This window comes from Rhagoletis pomonella, unplaced genomic scaffold (assembly GCF_013731165.1).
Source record: "Rhagoletis pomonella isolate Grant_MI unplaced genomic scaffold, Rhpom_1.0 Rhpom_scaffold_00003, whole genome shotgun sequence".
Lineage (NCBI taxonomy): Eukaryota > Metazoa > Arthropoda > Insecta > Diptera > Tephritidae > Rhagoletis > Rhagoletis pomonella.
This window is the reverse complement of record NW_023458557.1, coordinates 90,735,943-90,759,789: the sequence shown is the minus strand read 5'-3', so window position 1 is coordinate 90,759,789 and position 23,847 is coordinate 90,735,943. Positions and strand designations below refer to the sequence as shown.

General features: G+C 34.6%; 1 protein-coding gene across 1 annotated transcript in view; it reads right to left on the bottom strand.

Moving 5' to 3' along the window:
• The window catches only part of LOC118735761, a gene marked incomplete at its 3' end in the record, with an annotated part of 287,491 nt that extends 273,032 nt beyond the window's left edge, over nucleotides 1–14,459 (bottom strand). The window contains 1 exon segment of the mRNA XM_036465709.1: nucleotides 11,979–14,459. Coding sequence (XP_036321602.1) covers nucleotides 11,979–14,163 — 2,185 coding nt within the window.
• Between the last annotated feature and the right edge of the window lie 9,388 nt (nucleotides 14,460–23,847).

The window sequence follows — 23,847 nt, the reverse complement described above, 5'->3', positions numbered from 1 at the left end:
TCGAGCACACAAGGCAGGAGCTTCTAGAGGACATTGTAGATACGATGAAGCTCGAACTCGACAAGCCAAGAAGATCAACCTACTGCACTTTGCAGTTTGTCACAGAGGTTCTGGGCATCTTACTGATCCAGGAGCCGTGGACCAAACACAGCCAGATAGAAGTTTTAAGTAATAACATTAACAAGGAAATTCGGGACCTCTCGATGGAGAAGCCGAGAGTGTTTGTGTAGGGCTTAGTACAATCGGCATTATTATTCTTGTATTACAGAGTTCCTAACGCAAGAGTTTAAAGCAGTCAAGATGGCGTAAAAAGTTTAAGACAGATCGTGTTTGCTGCTGTCTACTTTCCGTGGTACAAACCTTTTTAAGACGGCTCACGGTCCCTTTTTTAGGATTCAGGAACTGGCAATTGGAGAGAACCAATTGGCAAAGCTTTTCGGTCTTGACCCAAACCGATAAACGGCATTTGGCGAAATAACAAGAATAATGAGCTGACTAATGATGCCGCCGCACTGTGGTTGCTTTTATATGGGGAGGGCGGCCAAAAATACTTTTAATGGACATATCGGGATACAATTTTTACCCTATGGTCTGTTAAGAGTAAAAGTTGTAATATGTAAAAGTGGGCGGGGTTGGACACGCCCACATACAGTCATGTGAAAAATAATACGGACACGACATTGTGCCCAGTTTCGGCTATTTTTGTTTGTTTAATTTTGAACTTTTTGGGAATGCGAACCGAAATTTTCACGCCAAATCTCAAAAACATGCAATCGAAATGTGCCTAGAAACATCTTGATTTAGAAAATTAGATAGATCAAAAAATAAACATGGAAAAAAACTATAGAAAATAAAGAGCTTGGATTAGGTTATGGAATACTACGCGAGCCTCTGCAGGTCAATGCATCTACACTGAACACTTTTATAATCTTAAACTATTTGCAAACAATATGTAAATAAAAATATTGAGGACCGATAGCGGAAACACACTTAAAACATTGCTTAAATACTTGAAAGACGAACCAAGAAACACACAAAATCCTACTTTTCTAAAACAACGATTTGCATAGAATACAACACGAATTATCTAAAAGTTTAATTGTAGAAATAAAGTCAATACCTTTATGTACAATTTCCCATGCATACAATTTTAACTCACTCGGCTTTTCACAATATTTTAATTACGTTAAATCCAATTTAATTTTCAGAGTGCTGTCGCTGTACAAATAAAATGAACAATTGATGACACTTTTGGTGTTTTTTTTCCGAAACAACCGTCAGAATGAAAACAAAAAAAAAAATAGATGACAACATGAAGTTTGGACAAAAAACTGATTGCAAAGCCTATTTTGATTCAAATAATTGTACATACATTTTTTTAATTTTGGCCTATGGCAGCAACCACTGTGCGCCGGAGTGAATTATTAGGTCTGATCTTGGTATCTGCTGAGGAAGAATCATTGATGTATTTAAAGCTTTTAAAGCATTTACGGCATGCAAGCGTCAGACAGGCAAGTCTTGGGATTAGGTTTCGTGAACTACATTAGACCACTAGAGACAGACCAAACTTAAAAGTCTAGTATGTGCATTAGGGTGGTCAAAAAAAAGTAAGTCGGAATTCGATGCTCCCACCCACTGGATTTGTTTTATGTCGAAAAAATAAACCCATATTTGTTATTTTGAAATCTAAAAATATTTAGAGGTCGCTCAAAGCGCTCAAAATTTTTCATGTATTTTATATGGGGGAAAAATAAATTTTCGCACGAATAGTATACAATTCTTGAAAATCAATATTTTTCAATCGGAAAAATCTGTTTATCTTCAGAAGACTTTCAATAAAAATTCCCAATTGTTTATTAACAATTTTTGCATACTAAAAGATTTTTTATTGGACCCCCCCACTGCATTTACTGGGGTTTTCGCCGGACCTATAATATGTAGTTACTATGAAAAAGTGGTTAAATAAACAATTGGGTATTATTATTGGGAGTATCCTGAAGAGAAACAGAATTTTTCGATACAAAAATATTGATTTTCAAAAGTTCTATACCATTTCTATAAAAAGTTGTTTTTTACCATATAAAATACTTAAAAAACTTTTAGCGCATAGAGCGACCTCTAAATATTTTTTGATTTCCAAATAAAAAGTTGGGTAAATTTTTTTTTTTTTTTGGTATAGAACAATCCTTTTGGGTGAGAGCATACAAATTCCGACTTTACTTTAATTTTTCACATACATTTTTGCACCAACCTAATGCACATGCATATGCATTTTGGGAGAATAGTGCCCTCGCCAGACGACACCTCTGAAAGTGTAATTGCCAAACTCGAGTTCCTATTGACAGTTTACCTGTGTGCTTATGGGGAAATTTCCAAGCACTCTTTAATCAATTCATTATTTTGCCATTTTAACTATCTCTCTCGAACACACAAATAAGTACTATTTTGTTCGTGACAGCTGATTAAGCGAAAACCGAAAGGGACACATGAGCTCTAGACCCATTGACGAACCATTTCACGCTCGAACAAATCTGACAAATAGCTACTACAATGTTTATTTTTTCGCTTTCGCTGCGCTTTGAAAATTCGACTATAGTTTGCTTACTTTTGAGCGCAAGTGCACTTCCACAGGATTAAAGCTACAAAACACACACACCCACACACATAAAAGGAAATACATGTATATTCGCATGAGACGCCGTGCCGTACATTTGTTCGTTCGCTCAATTTTCAATTTCCAATTTTATTATTATTGCAGCTGTCAAACGAGTTTTTGCTTACTTTTTTGAGAAAAGTTTTTTTTTTCTTGCGTCACCGCTGATTCTCTGCCTGCTACCGCCGCTGTATTTTAATCAACTTTGACATTCAATTGCCAAATAGTAAATACTCGTAGTGGAAGTGCATTCATGCGCAGATATTTGATAGCGGAAAAGTACACGAAATAAATGTAAAAAAAAAAAAAACATATAATTTCAAGGCAAAGCGCTTTCTTTTCCAGCTTTGACCTTTGGCTAGCAGTCAAAGTAAGCGTCAAAACGCAATGCCAGTGCCAGTCAGTACGTAGTGTGTAGGTGGCAATGGTAGCTCTAATATTTTGATATAAGAGTTAAAAAATTTGGCTGTAATTTTGAGATAGGTATGCAATTCTATATTTTAAAATATTTATACTTGCATATTTTATTTCATAAAATTATTTGAGATTTTTCCTTAATAATTCGCTTATTAGTTCATGTGGTTCCACTAATTTGCTGCTAGTCCTCAACTGCAATACCCGGGTAACACAAAAGGTTTTTTAAGATTTACTTGCGCAAAGCTTAAAGCATGTTCACATTATCGTAATTTACGACTTTCGCTTTGTAAAATATGTCAATAAATTAAATGGAAATGATATAATTTATCATAAATAAAAACCAAATGAATTTATGCTGGAATGTGAACATAGTTTAAATCACGAATCAAATGAGAAAAACGATATTTCTTTTATTTTAGCCCCCACTGTTGAGGAAATTAAAAAAAATGCCTAAAGGTATGGAATCATTTTTTTTTTTTTAAATCAAGTACAAACAACGATAAACGATTTCTTAGTTTTATGTAACTATCATTTGAATGAAAGTGACTGGTGGAACACTGAAAAGAACTCTGTTTTACCCTTGTGCAGTTAAAGAGGAAATTTAGCCAAACCACTTAATCTCCACGAACGATGTTTTTGTGTTGTAAAATATGAATTATGCGCTTTCGTTTGCAAAATAAAAATTAGGTTTATATAACCTTCATAGAAATATTAAAAAAACATTTGAAGTTGTGACTGGTGGGACATTTCCTTGTGACTGGTGTAAAGTAATTATGCATGAATTAAAATTTCTTTTGATTTTGTTAATATTTTCCAACAGAATATTGAATTTGTTCCACAAGCTACTCGAAGTCACTTCGAGTTGCACATACATACGCGTTCCATAAGTAAGTTTTAGAGATTCTTTGATATACGCTCACAGTTTGAACTTTGCTCGAATTTCGATACCAACCCTTTAGTTATTGTGTCCAACTTGTATTCAATAATTTTTCCAAATAAAGTACAATTAATTGTTAAAAATTTAGAAACAATATACCTTTATTTTATTTACATAAAATTTACACACTTTTGCATCAGTAAGTACATACATTTTTATAAACATAAAGATTTACAATGAATGGATATTTATACCCGAGCGCACTTGTGCACAAGGGTATTATAACTTTGTTCACATAACGGTTGTTTGTAACAGGCAAAACGAATCGAGATCGATATAGACAAATGTATACATAAATGATCAGAATGAAAAGAGAAATCGATTAAGCGGTGACTGTCTGTCCGTCCGTCCGTCCGTCCGTCCGTCCGTCCGTCCGTCTGTCCGTCTGTGCACACGATAACTCGAGTAAAAATTGAGGTATCTTAACGAAACTTGGTACGTGAACTTCTTTTGGGCGTAGGACGGATGGTATTGAAAATGGGCGAAATCGGACAATAACCACGCCTACCTCCCATATAACGGTAATTTTAAGAAATACGAAAACTGCGATATTTTAGTAACTACTGAAGATAATTCACTCAAAATTGATACTTACAATGAGTTTCAGACGGAAAACATGAAAATTATAAATTTTTGGAAAATGGGCGTAGCCACGCCCACTTATGGTTACATGTGTATATCTTGGTAACCGATGCACCAATTTCTTCCAAACTTGGCACAGTTGTTGGCCTTAGTACAGCATACTAAATGGCTGAAAATTTTAAAAATCGGACAATAACCACGCCCACCTCCCATATAACGGTAATTTTCAGAAAAACGAAAACTGCGATATTTTAGTAACTACTGAAGATAATTCACTCAAAATTGATATTTGCAATGAGTTTTAGACGAAAAATAAGAATATTACAAAATTTTGGCAAATGGGCGTAGCCACGCCCACTTATGGTTACATGTGTATATCTTGGTAACCGCTACACCAATTTCTTCCAAACTTGGCACAGTTGTTGGTCCTGGTACAGCATACCAACTGGCCGAAAATTTATAAAATCGGACAATAACCACGCCCACATCCCATATAACGGTAATTTCGAGAAATACAAAATGTTCGATAAATCAGTAAATATTGAAGCTAATTTATTCAAAATTGATGATTGCAACAACTCTTTACCAAGAAATACGTTTATGACAAAATTTTGGAAAATGGGCGTAGCACCGCCCACTTGTGATCACATATATGTATCTCGCTAACCGTTCTAGCAATTTGTACCAAGCTCGGTATGGTTATTGTGCTTGCCACATAAAAGCAAACCGTTGAAAATTGTTGAAATCGGACTAAAATTGAGGCCGCTTTTTATATAACGGTAAATTTCAGAAATGCTTGAAATTTCAATATTTCGAAATTTAAGGACGCTAATTTACTTAAAATGTATACACCCCGGCTTATCATGTAGCGGTAGCTTTCGGAAAGGTGGAAAACATATATTTAATACTTGCGCCGGGTATTTAATGTTCGGCTCCGCCCGAACTTAGACTTTCTTACTTGTTTTAAATTTACAAAGTTGCCAGTAAGTTCCAAAAAACTACTTATACAGCAAATAGTTACTCGTAGTTTCAACTGTGCCCGAACATTTTTTCAGTGTTATGTTATCACTAAAATTAGGATAATGTCTAGTTCTTGTTAAAGAGAAAATTGTTTCTACTTGAAGTCTATTAAAGTCGACTTCAAGTCTATTTCGAAATTTTATTTTTATTAATTTTTGTATGCAGAGGATCCTTTAAACATTGGCTGAAGAGTATGCAATCGACAACATTCCTTGAGAGATGTTGGATATGTTTGAAAATAGTGGCGCATTTAAACAATTTTTGGTGATTCTTACTTCTTCCCAAAACTCAAAAATATTGAGGTTGGCAAAATTTTTTAAATTAAGGTGTTTATCCAAGGCCCTAAATTCTGTGTTGCGGTCTTCTAGTCTTGCAATTTTACATTTATGAAACAAATAGTGGAACTATGCTTTGCATATTGCCTCATAATATAGAAGAAAGCCCATATTAGAACTTCATCGTTAAAATTAGTTTTATTCTTCATAGTAAGACAAAAGTTTACACAAAATTGTTTTACGTTTTTTCTAAAATTTAGAATATCTTCCTCTTTTAGTTTTCCTTTGTTTTGACAAATGAACAATTCTGCTTCAGCTCCACAATACACGTCCCGTGTATCAATTTCGTGCGGTTCTAAATCCATAATCTAAGAAATTAACCAACACAGTGCTGTATAACTTAACGATTCACGTGCTGCCAAATTTGGCAGATGAAATGTTTTAAAAAGTACTGGGTACTAGGAAAGTAGAAATCAGTTGCAAATTGTATCAACAATCGTACAATCGTATCGAAATTATCAACACTGGTCTGAGAGGACTGTTTACAAAAGGTATTAAAGTAGTCGCTTAAGTAGTATGTATAAAATTGAGACTGAGAATATAAGGTATTTAGTTTCCATAATATGTTTACGAATTTTATATCGTCTGGCAGAAGTTACAGCCACGAAAGTGTTTTTAAATATTAAAAATTTTTTTTTTTAATTTTTTTTAGCAAGAAATGCATCTACATATACATATGCTCTAGGAACATTTCTGCATCAAAAAGGAATTTAAAAAAAAAAAAAATGTCTCTTACCTTTAGTACCTGCCAGTTAAAGAGCCGCCTACCCAAGAAAGCAGATACGCATACATTCTGAAACACATATAAAAGCATAAACAGACGGTCAACTCGGGAATTAGCTGCAGTTGATCCGGATTAACTGTTTGAGCTTTAACACCACTTGTTACCTAAATTTGGTAAATTTGAAAATAAAACAGGTCTAGCGGCACTGTGGTCTTCTACTAAATGAAACTATTTTCAAATTAATTGAAACATTATTAAATTAAGTAGTAAACATTAAGGAGCATTAAGGAGCAAGACATCAACTAATCTATTAAGGGCCAGTAGCTCTATGCCTGGTGAACACTAACTAAAGGCTAAACATCGTTATCGACTTTATCGACTACCTATTATATGTTATGAAACACTAAGAGCCGGTTTCTCAAAGCCTGGTTGACACTAATCGCCGATTAAACATCGTTATCGACTATACCTACACCATGTTATATGCATGGAGTCGAAAACGTAGATAACGATGTTAATCGCTGATTAGTGTCAACCAGATTTTGAGCAACCGGCCCTAACACTGGCTAACACTATCTCCCAGTTACAAATCGTTATCGACGTTATCGACACCCAGCATATATCATGTGATCGATAAAGCAGTCTATGCGCTTAACTGAAGGATGTATGTACCTTCAGTTAGCGTTAACTAGACATGGTGGAAGCGGCCCTTAGTCCATATACTTTGTTTATACCGTTCGCTGTGATTCACAACCGATGCATACCAAACTTCGATAAGCCCAGAAATTCAAAAGTGTATTGACTCTAATTTGTTTTCAACTCGGTTTTTTTATTTCTCAAATCGGTTACAAAACACGTATGTACAGACACGCCATTAATTTGACTTGAAGTGAAAATAGGTTGCTTTGTACAGTCTGTTTTAAATTCTAATTAGCATTTTAATAAATTTTAATTATTGTTCCCTTTCATTTCGGCAAATAAATTACTACACGGTTAAAAATTTCGGTTTTAATTTTAAACTTTTTGGACTACATATATGACCAAACTAAATTCAGTTTCAAATACAAACCTTCCAATAAATAATAATATAAATAACAATAAAAATAAAAGGTCTGATGGGGATTGAACCCGGACAGCCTTGGTAGCAACCAATTGTATCAAGCATCTTTGCACACTCAGCTACAGCCACGCATGTAAATGTGCTTTCATATGTTGAGTTTGAATCAACACCACATTTCGCTGTGTGCAAAAATTTTCTATTTCGGTTTAGATTTTAAATCAAATTTTCTATATATGAAACCTAGAACCTAGAATTAAAACATTTTGGTTTGCTAAAATTTAAACCAGATTATATTAAAAATTTATTAAAACTATTGACTGGTTTAAAAAGTAGACTATAAACGATTAAAAAAGGCAGTAGTCCCAGCGCAGTTTGAAAATTAAACCCAAATTTTTGACCGTGTTGCCGTATGTATTTGAGCCAATTTTGCGTTCAATATATTTTCTATGAAGTCTTAAAAAGTCACCTACTTTTTTCTGACTTTTTATGCTGCTACAGCTTTTTTGATGCTTTTGCGAGTGTGCGTGTTGCAATAGATCACCTCTTCCTGATTTGGCTTTTAATGTGCATTTGCAAGCATTGTAATTAGCCTCGTAACCACAAGTGTTTACAAAACCAGCTTTTGAACGCGGGATCCTTAGTCCAAAAATCATATTTAAATCATCTACGTCCAAAGAATAAATATCTTTTGAAGAAGCTGCTGCAAAAAACAAAGCTTGTAAAGATTTATTCAGAAAATAATTCAAAATCAGTTCTACTTACAGGATTTAGTAATGGAGAAAAATTACTGGGAAGTTAAAAAAACGTAATTTTTTACACAAAAAACGTCCGAACGTCAACAGGATACAAAAAACGGCCAAATGCCGTTAAAAACGTCAACCTGGCAACACTGCCTTCGCGTGCAGTGGTGGCTGTAGTTGAGTGCGCAAAGTTGTTTGCCATAATTTTTTAATGTCCAGAGGTTCAAGGTTCAAATCCCATTTCAGACAGGATGGAAATAAAATTTTTTTGTTTGTTTATCTTAATAATGAAAAAGCATCCGTGAAGTGAAAACGCGTCATTTTAATATGGGTGTACTTGAATTTAATATTTCCATACTAAATATTAAAATTTGTATACTAAAATTTATAAAAATTAATATTAATATAAAATTTATAATTTATACTATAATTTATAACACACCTTGAATTAATTTTACTTACAAAACAAATTTTTAAAAATCAAATTTCTTCATTTTAGTGAAACATGTTGACAATTACGAAAACTTCATATTTTTTGTTTGTTTTTAATACGAATGAGTTTTGAATTGAAAATAGGGGAATTTTTTAAAGAGTTTGGGGGGGAATTAGCCTTAATGCAGTTGGCATCCCTGGTATATATGTACATAGAAATATACTAGCCAGAAGTGCTATTGCTTTATAAAAAAGAGAACCATTTTGAAATATGAGTGTTTTTACTCATTAGAAAATAATTTATGCAATCTCACATACGCGGTTTTGCATTTTGTTGATACGCGGTTTTGTACTTTAAACGACGATATACATAAATACCTATGAGTTCTCTGTAAAATATATTTTATTTTATCTAATCAATAAAACACTTTTACGACTCGACAAAAGTTCGGCAACTTTAAAAGTCATAAATAACTTCAACACGCTTTCACTTTTATGATTTATTTCAGCACATATTTACTCAATTGCCCAGCCAGCAAGAAAACGTACATTTTACGAACATTATGTTTTACGAGGGATTCTCGTATCGCCAAATAGTTAGAGAAAAGCTCGTAAACGATAAAACAAAAAAAATATAGTAGAAATGGAGTTTAATCTTTCACTTTATTTTCTTAGGTGCTTTTCGTCAAAAATTTAACTCCCACGAAGAAGTTTTTATTTCCGTATCAAAGAAGCACTTCCCAAATGCACGACCGGCAAAAAAATTGGCAGCCTATCGGCAAAAAAGATAAAAAATAAATTCAGCAACTTTATAATATATATTAAACCCCTCTTATTTAATTGTTAATTTGTTAATAGATAGTTTGTTAATATTTATTTATCTGAAAATATCTTCACATATACAGTGCCGGGAAAAAATATTGGCACAGAGAATTTTTCGCCATGAATGCAAAGTTTTTTATTCTGATTTCTTCTCTAATTGTTTTTTATAAAAATATAGTTAGTATGAAGTTCTACTTTCAAATCAGATTTTTTAGAAAAATTTTAAGTATGCAGTTTTATAGCTCATTTAATTTTAGTATAATAAAGTGCACGCTTGAATAGCTAGAGAACCTCTTTGTTTTTTGACAATTTCTTATACGCAGTTTCTTCCATACAAAAAAAAAGTCGCACATAATTTGCATGGAAGAAACTGCGTGAAAAAATTGCCAAAAATCAACGCGTTTTTCTGGCAACTTCAAGCTTGCACTATGTTATACTAAAATATAATGGGATTTAAAACAGCATACTTAGAATTTTTCTCAAAAATCTGATTTGAAAGTAGATCTTCATACTAACTGTATTTAAAAAAAATAATGTGCGAAAAGAAATTCAGGTGAAAAACTTTGCATACATTGCGAAAAATTCTCTGTGCCAATACTTTGATCCGGCACTATAAATATTTATTAATTATAATTCCATTCAATAAAAGAACTACAATAATTTGAATTAATTAATTGCCTTTATTTTTAGCATTCAAAAACAGTAGATAAAGCAGTGTAGAAAAACGCTTTTTTAACGTAAATTAATCGTTTACGAGACTCGTTTACAATTAAAAAACGGACGTAAAAATATTCGCATACGAATGCTTTTTCGATCCGTTTACGACTGTTCGTAGGCGATGCACAATTTAAAGCGAAAAAGTGCTCGAAAAAGAGTCGTAAACGGCTATCATAAACGATTTTTAATCCGGTTTTCCTTCGAGAAAATATCCAATTACGAGCTTGTTTACGATGATTTTGCTGGCTGGGTGGTTATAAGCACAAACACAAATACATAACCTCATTCAAGATGTATGTGTTTGTAAATGGACGAACGGGAATAAATATGTATATACATACATATAATAATTCTATGATATTTTATGAACACAAATCCAAGCTTTGGTTAACGTGCATCCTTAGTAGTCTAAACTAAATAATGCCAAAATAAACTATGTAGTATGCCAGGGCGTATGAGCAACATCGCAGTCGGTTACATTTCTTTCCTATAACAATGACTTTTAGTTTCAACTGTATCAACTTTTTGGCTAAAATATCAAGGCTAGAAATACATATGCGGGTTCTCTGACACCGTGCTAAAAGAAATCTGTTTTTTCTGGTCAAATGGATTAGCTCAATTTGATATCAGATATGTCCACTAGAGTCGTCCAAGTTTTGTATGGGGGATACATTTTTTCAGCTAATTTAAATTTGTAATGACCAGGGAACGGATTTGATGGAAATTGCCTTTTTTTCTGCTAAAGAGATAAAGTATATTCGATTAAGAATGTCCACATATACACATTTGATGTTGCCTTTTTTGCCTTTTCTACCCTTAATTGTAAAGGGCAAGGAGAAAGGCCTTATTCCGGATAATATGAAAGTTTAAACGTTTCACATTAAAATTGGGTGCCACTGGCATCAACCCACGTCGGGCCCATGTGTAGTACATTCAAGGCTTTTCTTCGCGAAAATCGAACGAAAAAAGCTGCCAGAAAACTTCAAAATACATCTTGTGGTTCAACTATGGAGATTAAAGTTTTGTGAGTTAATAACTTGAAAAGACGGTTTGCGAATTGATGAAACAAAGTTTTTCTGAAAGTCTGGATTGTATATATGTAGAAAAGTAATTTCTCAGATTTCCTAGGTTGGCGATTTTAAGCATTTTTTCAATATAAATTCAATTCAATTTATACCATCAATAGGCCTTTCTGAGGTTTTAGTGTACGAGGAGTCTGAATCTGGAATTCCTTTTGTACCAAAAACGGCCGTTGGGTGCGATTTAGTGCAAAAAAAATTAAGGAACAATGTTTAGAAACTATGTTGAGAAACATTATTTGCACTTTTACTTCATTTTCTGCTTCCTTGTACCCCAAATACCCTAGAAGTCTTCTTGATGGTTTATGAAGAGAATAACTTAAATGTATAGTGAATACATATGTATCTCCCCAGCACGTTATCGCTTTTTAAAAATGGATTGCCACAAAACAAAACATTTTATGCACACACTACAATAGTATTAGCTACACAAATACAATTAAATTGTTTAATTACTCACCGTTGTCATGGACGCCGTACGCTTTATTCTGCTGCTGCTGCTCCTCCTCCTCCTCCTCCAATTCGACAATATTCAAGTTCTCCTCCTCCTGATCGAACATTTGCTCGTCCGATTGCTCAGCAGGGAATACGAACTCTGTCTCTTCATTCGATGCTTGCGATGAAACGATCTGATAAGTTGGAGGTGTCAAATCTGCACCCGGGCCGCCGGCAGCGACGGGAATACCAAGTCCCGGGTAGGCTGGCACACCACCACCCCCACCATCACCATTGGGCCCAGCGGCAGGCTGATGAGCCTGATTGCCTTGCTGTTGATGGTGTTCATGTTGTTGTTGTTGCTGCTGTTGTTGTTGTTCCAATAGCAATTGTTGTTGCTGTTTCTGTTGCTGCAATTGTGTAGCGGATTTCGGCTTGGCTGCGGATACCAAATTATTGCCGCATGGAAGTAAAATGGATGTGCATAAGATGAAGGCGTAGAAGTAGAAGAGCACCTGCATTTGACTACAACGCCATGAGATGGCTAAAAATGGCTTGCGATCGAATGTGGTGGTGGTGGTAGCAGCTGTTTGCTGTTGCGGCTGCGACGCGGTTGAACGATGACAACCCCCACGAGTGCGCAGAGTATTTGATGTAGGCGGATTTGCAGTGGCAAGAAGGCTGACAACAGCTTTGGTTGCCGCCTTCTCCTCCATAGCAGCGTAGCGCATTTGGGCAGCATTTTGTGGCAACGATTGGCAATTGGTGTTCACTTTTACTGCACATTTTAATGCCGAGTCATTCACTGATTTCAGTTCAGATTCGGAGTCAGATGCGAAAATTCTTATCTCAGTTGCGCTCACTACTGCGTGCTGCTGCTCCACTTTAGAGGCTTCAATGTGTAAATTTAGATTGTTTGAAGTTGATTTGTTTGGGTTATTGTTATTGTTGTTGGCGATGTTGGTGGTGGTGGTTTTGGTTGTTGAAGTGGTGCTGGTGGTGCTGGTAGTGGTTGTGTTTACTATTGGCTTTTTATTCACTTCACAATCAAATTCATTCACTAATCTGGCAACTCTATTTACATTCCCGACTATTAACGATAACAACACCGATAACAAGTATAGCAATGGATCACGTTTGGTTGCGCGATCGCGCGACACTCTTTCAAGGTATGCGGCTAGCCACAGCAACGCACGGCACATGGTGGCAGTAAATCCACTGCCAGCCACAGGGCTGCTACGCGCGCGTTCACCTGCAACAACAACAGGGCTTGGTGGCCTTAGACGTCCGCGCCGCCGCCGACTATTGAAATCTATCGTCTTTTTAGTATTTTGTTGCTGCGACCCGATTGACGGCAGCGGTTCGTTGGACGTCAACGCCGATGGCGATACCATTGCCGTTGGGACTGCGGATGCCAACGCCGACACTTCAAACATTTCTGCAATGTTAATGCTTTGAGTGGTTTTTGTTTTAGCGGTTGTGGTTGTTGTAGTTTTAAAGGTTGTTGTTGTTGTTGTGGTTGCTTTCGTTTCTGTAGCTGCGTTATGCTGTACGCAGCCACTCCGTTCAATACTAGTTACTGCAACAGCAACGCTTGGTGGCGTAGGCAGCTCGGTTTCATCAGCTTTCATGGCCGCATGTTGCGGCAGCATGTTGCAAAGCACATGTTTATTGCCATTAGTATTTGCGCACACATTTACAGCTGTGATCGTTGCTGATCGCGCGCCACCAGCTTCAAACACATTTCCTAGCGCAACATCTGTGTCTTTTATTTCTGCAACATGTGTCCTATCATTATTTTCAGCAAATAGTGTTACGTCTGCAATGTTGCTGCTGGAGTCGCGCGTCGTGCCGTCAGTTACAGCATTCAGCATGTATTTAGCTGTTATCCCAGCGTCGTTTGCATTTCGTTGCTGGATCGGCAAGTTTGCAATTGGTTCTGGTACGGTTTTGTTAATTTGCTGTTCTTGTTTGGCAACATGCTGCCCAGCTGTGCGTTCAATGGCTTGCCAAGTTATGTTTAAAGCTTTATTAAGCCAGTTAACTGTGTGAAGTTGTTGCTCATCGCCTACTCTGTCAGCTGCTGCTACTGCTGATGCTTGTTGTGCTGTATCATCGCAGTGCAGCTTTGTGCTCTGTGTTCGGTTTTGCTCGTCCAATATTTCCCAACATTGTGGTTGCTGCAACATTGATTCAGTTGCGAGTGGCATGAAGAGTTAAGTTCTATGTACCAGATTTTGGTAGCGAAATTTCACCGATGAGAAGTTCTTACAATATTTCTTAATATGTAAATTTTTAAATATTTTCCAGTATTTTTATAAATACTTTATATATCCAATTTTGTATACTATGTTGCTGATAAACCGTTGTAATCGTTGTTTATTGAATTGTGTGCCTTAAAGAGCTATTTTTTAATTACCATGCATTTATAGATTTTCCTATTTTAAAGAAATATTTTTTCTATTGGTTTTTGAATTGCTATGCCTTTGAGGAATTTTTAGTTTTATATTGTATTTTTGCTGATTTTCTTTATTTGCTTTACGTTTATAGATTTTTTATTTATAACTCTTTTGCTGATTTTTTTTTCTAAATTGCCATGTATTTTATCTGTAGAAATATTTTGCTGTTAGATTTCTCTAGTTAATAGTTTGCTTTTTTACAAAGAAATTTGTGTTGATTTGTATTAATTTGCAATTCTTTTGTTTATTTTGTTTGCTTGCGAATATTTTTTCAAATGTGTTTTAGCAAATTTGGGTAGTAGAGCAGCCAGGAAGTATGTATGCACTGTTATTCGGAATAAATTTTCTATGCTTAGCAAAGGGATGGCGATGGTTATTGGTATGTAGCAGCAATTTTTTCTCGCAGTTTGTTTAAATATGGCATGCGGACAGAATTTTTAAAATTGTTTGCAAAATTTTTTTATATTTAATTTTATTGCAGAACTTCTTAATTTTAAGTTTTTAGTATGCAGTAACAGTAGTCTCTAAATTTTTGCTACGCAGCAGTTTGGTAATAGGTTTTTTTGTGCAGCGCATTTTCTATTTTTTTTTTTTTTGGTTGGCATGGAATAGTATTTGCAATATGTAATTGTATATTCGGTATACAGCGCTTTTTATAATTTTTTACCCTTTTTTTAACTTTTTTAACTAAAATTTTTTATATTATAATTGCAGTTAGTATACAATTTGCCTGGTTTGGTATGGAAGATAACAAAAGCTAATTGTAGCTAGTTATAAACGAATTTTTTGATACTTTTTTTAATTTTTTTTTTTTTGAGGTTAGTAGAAACAGTACAAGCTCACAAATTAGAAACACTTTGTAATTAAGATGATTAATTTTCAAACTGTTTTAATTTCTGCTTTTTTCCAACATTAGAGTGACGAGCTGGACGACTAGCTTGTACTCCTTTATTAAGGTTATTTTAAATTTCAATCCCTTGCCTCAAATTAGGTTTATTTTTTTTTATTTTAAGACGACATTTTTCACGAACCACTATTACTTTTTACCGCTTTGCGAACCCAACACAACATACAGTAATTAAAAAAATAAAAAATAGAGACACTACATATTTACCAGTTTTGACTATTTTTCTTTTGCCTGTTTTTTGTTTATATATTTTTTTAAATAAAAATGCAGCTCATTATCTAAAAAAAAGCCATAAATCTCATACGTACAAAATATTACAAGCACAACAACCTTTTTATTCAACTTTTTTACAAAAATAGTTGTATAGACAATTAAATTCCTAATAAAGTGCAATTTTCAAGTGGCTAGGAATTCGCGTTGACTTTTTATAATATTTTTTTTTGCCGATGGTGTTGTTATTCTCTTTCATACAAAACAAAATAGTCGAACAATGTTTTCTTTGTCGAAAATCAACCCGAATTCTTAACCAAAGGACAAGTTTCAAGCACCTTATTAAGATAGAATTTAAGGGGCTATAAAACTGTATATATATGTATAAAAAAAATAATAATAGCTATTTTGTAAATATAATACAAATTAAAGGAACAACAGAAAATTTGAAGCTTAAAATTTATTAGAATATTTTTTTATATAAATATTTTTATAAAAAAATAATAAAAACTTCCCAAGAAATAAAAATTAAATTAAAGAAACAAAAGACAAATAGTCAAACTTGGTCAAAATGTCAACTTTAAAAATGATTGCTGAAACCGGGCATCAGTGCTTCAAACCATTTGGTTCTAATAACTGGAATACTCTAATTCTTCAGAGCTCTAATATGTGAGCTTCTACTGTATTTATTTCAATTTATTGATACATATATGGAATATAAATCTTATGCTTTTATGATCATTATGTAGCAGAAATTTTATATTTGCTTTTTCAGAATATATTTTTGATACTTTGCCAAATTATTTAAAATTCAAAAGCTCTTTGAATTTTAATGACGTATCTTTTCTTATGGTTCTTGAAATAATCAAATATTTTTTGAAAATTTTTGAAAAAAAAATTGGAAATTTTTGGAAATTTGTGTTTTTTTTTTAGGTTTCGATGCGCAGGGTTTCATCGTTATTTGAATTATTATTGTTGATTTGGCGTTTATGTTTTCATACATTTCTTACATTATTCAAAATATGTATATTTTTTCACATTTATTTCGATGTCGTTTCAGAAAAAATATCGATTTTGCATACTTTAAAATTTTCGGTGTCACTTTACTTTTAAATTCATATTTTATTTCCGCAAATTTGACTTTTTTTCAAAAAATAATCTCACTTTTTTGCAAACTATCAAATTTTTCATGTCACTTTACATTTAAATATTTTATTTTCACAAATTTCTAAATAAATTTCAGTTTTATCGCGCATTTTAATAACTGAATAAAAATTTGTTTCTTTGTTTTTGTAATTCATGACATTTTGTATGTTCTTGTTATACAAGAAATTTTACCAGAAACCAGAGTATACCTTACCAAAGGTCTTCGACGTGCTGAGTGCATATCCAGGGTCGTAGTTGGTATGGTAGGTAGCTCAGACTTTCGAGATAATTTAACAGAAAGGTGCAAAAAACGCAATTTTATATTATATTTCAGGTTATGGAATATCGATTTCTTAAAAAAAAAGCTATACACAGCATCTTAAAGTACTAGCATTTATTCTTTTAGCTGCCGTCCGGTTTTCTTCAATATCATTTTTCTCGTCATGAATAAAACTTCAAAAGGTTTTTATAAATTAAGGGCCGTTTTCTCAAGTAAGTTTTAAAATTTATCTGCCCATCAACCACATTTTTTCTGAACAAAACTTGCAACCAAACCAATCATATATGCGATTAAAATTCAATATCTCGACGAAAAAAAGACTTGTTACTGCTTTGAGCTGCTGTGTAGGATTTATCTTTGAGAAAACTGAAATAAATCGCGATGCTAAATAACCTAAAACATAGGCCGATATCTCGTGTATGTACATTTATGTTAATAAATCTCGAAAAGTTGAGCCGCCAGAGCAGTTAAGACACCGAATTTGGATTCAGCACGTCGACATTTTTTTGGGAAAATTACAAAGAGAACACATGTTTTTAATATTTTTCATTAACGACAATTATATAACGTTCTCTAGTAATTTATTCTCCTCCACAGTTTTCCACAAGGAATGAAATCCGCAACATTTAAATTCTGGCCTCTACTGTGTACAGGCATTTCGTTGCTCACACTTTGTATATTTTTAGGCGCGTCGGCTGAATTATTAAGCCTGCAAACGAGTTGCTGCGTATAATTTAGTTTAAGACTTTTTAAAAACAAATAACTAACATCCTTTTAGCCATAACTCAAATATTGTTGCATACTTTTAGCGATTGCAGTGGAAATTCCCGCTTTTGTCTTGCAAATCACTATTCCAGCACCTTCACTATTTTATTCATATCTGCTAGACAAACTCACACCCACACTATATGTATGTAGCTCACTGCTCGCTAGATGGCAGCTAACACACCTGCGTACTCAATATTTCTGTGTAGTTTGTCACTGCGTTCTGCGGCTTCTAGCAAAAGTCGCTAAAAAATTATTTTCAATTACAAAAATACACGCTTGCACATAGGTATGCATGAATGTCGGCCTCGTAGCTGGATAAAGTATTCGGCAGTCCGCTACAAAGTATGCTACATATTTTTATTACAAATTTTTTAAACTTTTATTTTTACCTTTTTTCACCGTTGCGTGGCGTCGCAAGCGTATACGGCATACAGCGGTTATACATATACCGCCCGCTGTGTTCTAGGTACACTGCTGTCGCTTTGCACCGACAAGCGTACAAACACACACACACACAAACGCAGCACTTCTCAAAACTCACTTTACTTCAGCAACACATTTATATTTAACTTTTAGTTTCAACAAAAAAAAAACAAAATTGTGCTTGCTAAAATTTTTTACTTTTTTCCTTATTTTTACTCGTTAGGTGTGCAGCCACGCAGCGCAGCGCCCGTTTTTTTTTTTCTTTCTTAGAGGCGTTATGCAAAATGCCACAGACACAGTTATATGTTTGCGTTATTTTTAGCTGCGTTGGCTTATTTCTTGTTTTCTTGCATCACTTTACAAATCGTTAACAATTTTCCACAAAATTCACTTTAATATGTATTTTCTTTGAAGTATTTAATTTTTTTTCTTGCACTATTTCACTTGCAACATTTTTTTCACCAGCACGCTGCTGTGCACGGCTTTACCGTTTAGACGTTCCACACTGTTCGCGTTCTCATATTGTAGTGTCACGTCGTGTAGTGCTCAGTGCTGCTGTTGGTCGGCCGTTTGGCTTGGCTGGCAGTTTGCATGCAATTTTCGATTATAGCATAGTTTACGGCGCAGCTGATGCGGCACCTTCAGGTGTATGCGCGCGCTCTCTCTCGATCTCTCTCAAACGGCGTTCGGCTACTTGGGTGGGAGGCAGATGCATTGCACGTTTTTTAACTACTACCGGCCGTAGCTTTTTATGGGAGCTTTCCGTTGGAAGGCATCACATGGCAGCTTTGTTCTCGGCTTGTTGAGTAATTGCGACGTTGGTTCTTTGGGAGCATTTTTCTGAACTCTGGTTATTACTCAATGCATAAATTGTTTCCGTTGTTGTTTGAGTGGTTCGTTTGTTCGTTAGAGCATTAAAATAGTCCGTTAAGTTTGAAAAGTTCATCAGAATTGTTTCTGAAAATAAATAATTTTTACAAATTATTAAAATGTTTATTTGCAAATTTGTATTATATTTTTAAATAAACATTTGCAGTGGCTAGCATTGGCACTCAAATTGTTTGGCTGTTAGTGCCCAAAGGTATGCTATATCCTCAATAACAAAAATATACGCACACAGCTGCATATGCGATTTTTCGCACTTCTCAAATATCCCTATCAAAATATACTATCGAAAGTTCAAGGAGATATAAATAGCTGCAAAACTGGTAGTAAACCAATGCCTCCTATAGTCAACTGGTGTTCTAATCAGGTTCCCAGCATTTAATCAAAAAAGTTGACTGCCATAGGAAGGATAGTACTTCAATGTAATATAAATATACTGAAGTCAAACCACTAAGCGCAACTATGCGAAGTGAGCATAGCATAGACAGACGGCAACGTCAATGCTGATTAACGGCAAAGTTGCTCTGATCAAAATCGTACACTGAGAGATGGCAGTATTGCGGGTTTAGCGAGCCGCAAGATCATAAGTTCGAATCACATGGCCAGAAAGATTGGTTTAAAATTTTTTAAGATGCTTCAATTATTTCATTTTCTTAAATGTTATTATATTTGCAGTCGCCATACAAATTGAAAAAAGTTTTTATTTAATTTCAGTAGGATTCGTCAGTTTTGTCATCGAAAACGCCCCTGATCCGCATTAACGCAGGAGGGACTGACGTTACCATGTGGTAACACGGAACATATGATTGAAAAAAACGTCTGTTTGTGGAACTCAAGTTTTCCAATTAGAAACTAAAGCTATTATTGAAAGCGTAAAGCTTTAAATTTTAAATTCGCAACGATTGCTATTTAGTTGTTAAAAGAAGTTTTTTGTGAGAGGACGTTCAAAGGTGGGTTTTTATTTAAGGAGCAAAAAGTGGAAAAAATGCATCTGGAAGAAGGTAAGTTAAATTGTTGTGTATTTATTGATTAACATGTTCCAGAAATTATAACATCAATCTGAAGTTAAGATACCACAATTTACTCTTAGTTACTAATTTTGAGGGTATATACACCTTTTTTCATATTTTTTGGTGTTTTAATGAGCGTGTTACCATATGGTCACGTCAGGAATTACAGAGTACAGGTTTAAAGATGAATTTCAAAGCACATGTGCACCTAATTCGCTGCTTATTTTAAGAAAGTCTTTGATTAATTCGCCATTTTGTTGCAGAAAATTCACATTAAAAGATATTGCAGACTATTTGGATGAGTTAGACGAAAATGATACCTAATGAAGATGGAGAACTAAGTGGTGAAGATGATGCAAACGAAGATGAGGGTGGAATTATTGACAATGTATGTCGAAATCAATTAAACGAAGGATGTGAGATTGTGCTAAAGAATGGTGAGCACGTGGACTCTGCGTCAATGGTGAACTCATGTGACGTTGAGGGAAACATTGAAGCAACACTAGCGGATCTTATAGGTGATGAATCCCATAGTGTAAGCCCCACGGTCCGTAAGCGCGAAAACTACCAAGGAGAGTACACAAGGCAACAAACAAGAGTCATCTGATGAAAATATTCCCAACACTTCTGTATCCAGCAGGCTAAGAAGGGTAGAAGGAATTCCGTCTGAAGAACCTCTTCCGTTAGCAAATAAAAACACAGTGTTTAACTGGTCTAAGGAGTGTAGAAGTGATCCAATGCCTTTATTTCCGGAAGCGAACTACAATGATTGCCGTGGTCAGCAGCCGCACGAGTTGTTTGAATTTTTTTTTTTTGATTATGCTTTACTAGAGCATATCGTTCGATGTTCAACATTGTATGCCACAAAAACATTTGAAAACCCTGTGCGCAATATCAGTACTCGTAGTAAGTTAGTTGCCTTGTACTTTTTTCTGTTTTAAGGACTTTTATACATGTATGTATTTAAATTCTGTTAGAATTGCGCACGTTTATTGGTATACTTTTAATAAGCGGCTACAACACCGCTGCTAATGTGAAAATGTACTGGAATATCTCCGAGGGCTTACATTTCGAATCTAACCTGGTTGCGCCTGATGATAATGAAGACAAATTTTGGAAATTGAGGCCTATGACAGACCACTTAAGGGCCAATATGTTGCAGCACTTCCTTCCATCCCAACAACTGTCTTTTGATGAGATAGCATGATTGCATACTATGGTCGTCACGGGTGCAAGCAGTTTTTAAAAGGCAAACCTATCCGTTTCGGCTACAAAGTCTGGTCTTTGTGCACTCCGTCAGGATATCTAGTCGATTTCGACATATACCAAGGAAGAAATCCGCGATCAAACACGGAATACGAACAGTGCTTTGGAAAGTGTGCAGCAACCTTTTTACAAGTTTTCCATTACTGACTGATCTGAAGTCGATGGGGTACAATGGAACCGGAACTGTAAGGGAAACTCGTATTCCATCCAGCTGCCCGTTGAACCACATGGTCCTTGTTAAAAAATAAAGCCAATTTTAATTAATTTTAAAGATAACTAAAATGAAGTAACAAAAAAATAAGTTGTTAAAACTTGCCAATATTTTAGAAACAGGGTATAGTAATATATTAAAATTTTTGTTTGTATTTTATGACTCAATGTTTTCCTTATTTTTCTTTTTAATTAATATCTAAGTATTTATGTATATTTTTTAAAAAACTTTGAAAAAAAAATCAACTGAATTAAATTCAACTGTTTTAAACTAAAAAAAAAAAAAAATGTTTTAAATTTTCTAGCAATTTTGAGCATCGTTTTTCAGTTCGCTGGTATATCGTTTTTGCAGGGGAGTCGTTTGTGCGGCCCGCCGGCGAGTCGTTTGTGTGGCCCGCCAACGAACTGTGCTTTTCATCCGACGGCGAGTTCGCCGGCGAGTCGATTGCGACTGTCGCCGGCGAACAAATTGTTGACCAGAACGAGTCCGAAACGACGTCGTTTGGCAAATTGGGTATGTACATATGTTTGTGTACATGTATATATGCACATATGTAGTACAAACGAAAACAAGTCTAATATTTAAGCTGCTCGTTGATATAAATGCGAACTGTTCTGATTGTCAAAAATTATGTGTTTATTGTACATTCGTTCATGTTTGTCATAGTGCGTGTAATTTTTATACCTTTCATGAGCATGAAATGGTATTATAACTTTGGTCCGATGTTTATAAGTACCAGAATAAGAAGAGACAGACCCATTAAAATGTATACTTATATGATCAGAACGTCGAGCTGAGTCGATTTAGCCATGCCCGTCTCTCTGTCTGTCCGTCTGTTTGTATGCAATCTAGTCTCTCAGTTTTCGAGATACTCCTCCATTTATATAGCTCGGAACATGAAATTCCGCACTGTTTTCAATAATTATCAACAGAGAACTTACAGTGAAAATAAAAAAGATGGGGTAACTATAACCTATAGCTCCCATACAACGGATTGTTCAGATATGAGATTTTTCGTTATAACTCCTCCATTTATGCAGCTAGGAACATGAAATTTCGCACGATTTTCACTCATTATTAACATAATACTTACAGAGAAAATAACAAGGATCGGGTGACTATAACATATATGTATCTTCCATACATCTGATTGTTCAGATATGGGATTTTACTGTAAAACTCCTTTATTTGAACAACTAAAACCGATAAATTTCGTAAGATATTTTATAAATAATAATACAAAGTCTACTGAGAAAATCGTCAAAATCTATGCTGTATAAGCTTTATCTCCTATACCACTGATTGTTCAGATACCAGTTTTTGCAATATGTCTCCTTTATGTGGGAAACTAAACTCAATAAATTGTGTTACCGGTTTACATACCGATCACATAGCAGTGAAAATCACTTAGATTGGTGCCATATAAAGTATATCTTCCATACCTCTGATTGTTTAGATGCGATTTTTTATATAGGTATGTAACTCCTCTATCGATGTATGCAGATGTATTCAAAAGCAGTAATCTGTCAAAGTAAAATTTGCAGATGTTCATGAAAGGTATGAAGACAGCGGTGCTCTTACTTGTCTAGAATAGTTTTTTGCTCTCGGTATCTCCTTGTATTAACTCGTCCTTCGTTTGTATACTCTGATGAACATATGTGAGGATGATAGCAAGGCCAACTTATATAAGATAGTGTTACAGGAGCAGTTGAAATTTTCGCCCGAAGTTTCTTAAAGAAAGCCATAAACGTAGCTACCGTTGGTTCAACTTGGTGTTATTTTACTCTAGATTGCACCGTTTGTGGGCCTGTTGAATGTATTTATGTCTTGGTTGTATGAAAGATCAACAAAATTTGGATTTTCTGGCAAGTTGTACAACTTATCGCTACATTAATGGCCATGTCGTACAAACTCATTTAATTTGCGTTTATTTTGTACACTAAATAACCAAAAATGGATAACTCAGCCGAAATAGGTACGTGCTTTCGTTGAATTTTATAAATGTAAGCCGAAACTATGAAATTGTAAAAATGATATTTTATAATGAGACTGCTCGCAAAATTTCAATGTTTGTGGGCAAAACGTTTTCGGCTTGCATTATGTCAAAAGGATGTGTTTTTGTTGCAATTCATTCTGTCATTTACTACCATTATGCGTAGGCCAATTCATGAAATCATTTCATGCGTTTGAGTAGAAACTGCATGAATGAACACCATTTCATGAGAGAGATGAGAGTTTATGCACTTAGTTTTTACTCAGATCGAGTTTGTACGACATGTGATACTTGTGCTTATAATTTATAAGGTAATTTTATGTTTTTATACTCTTG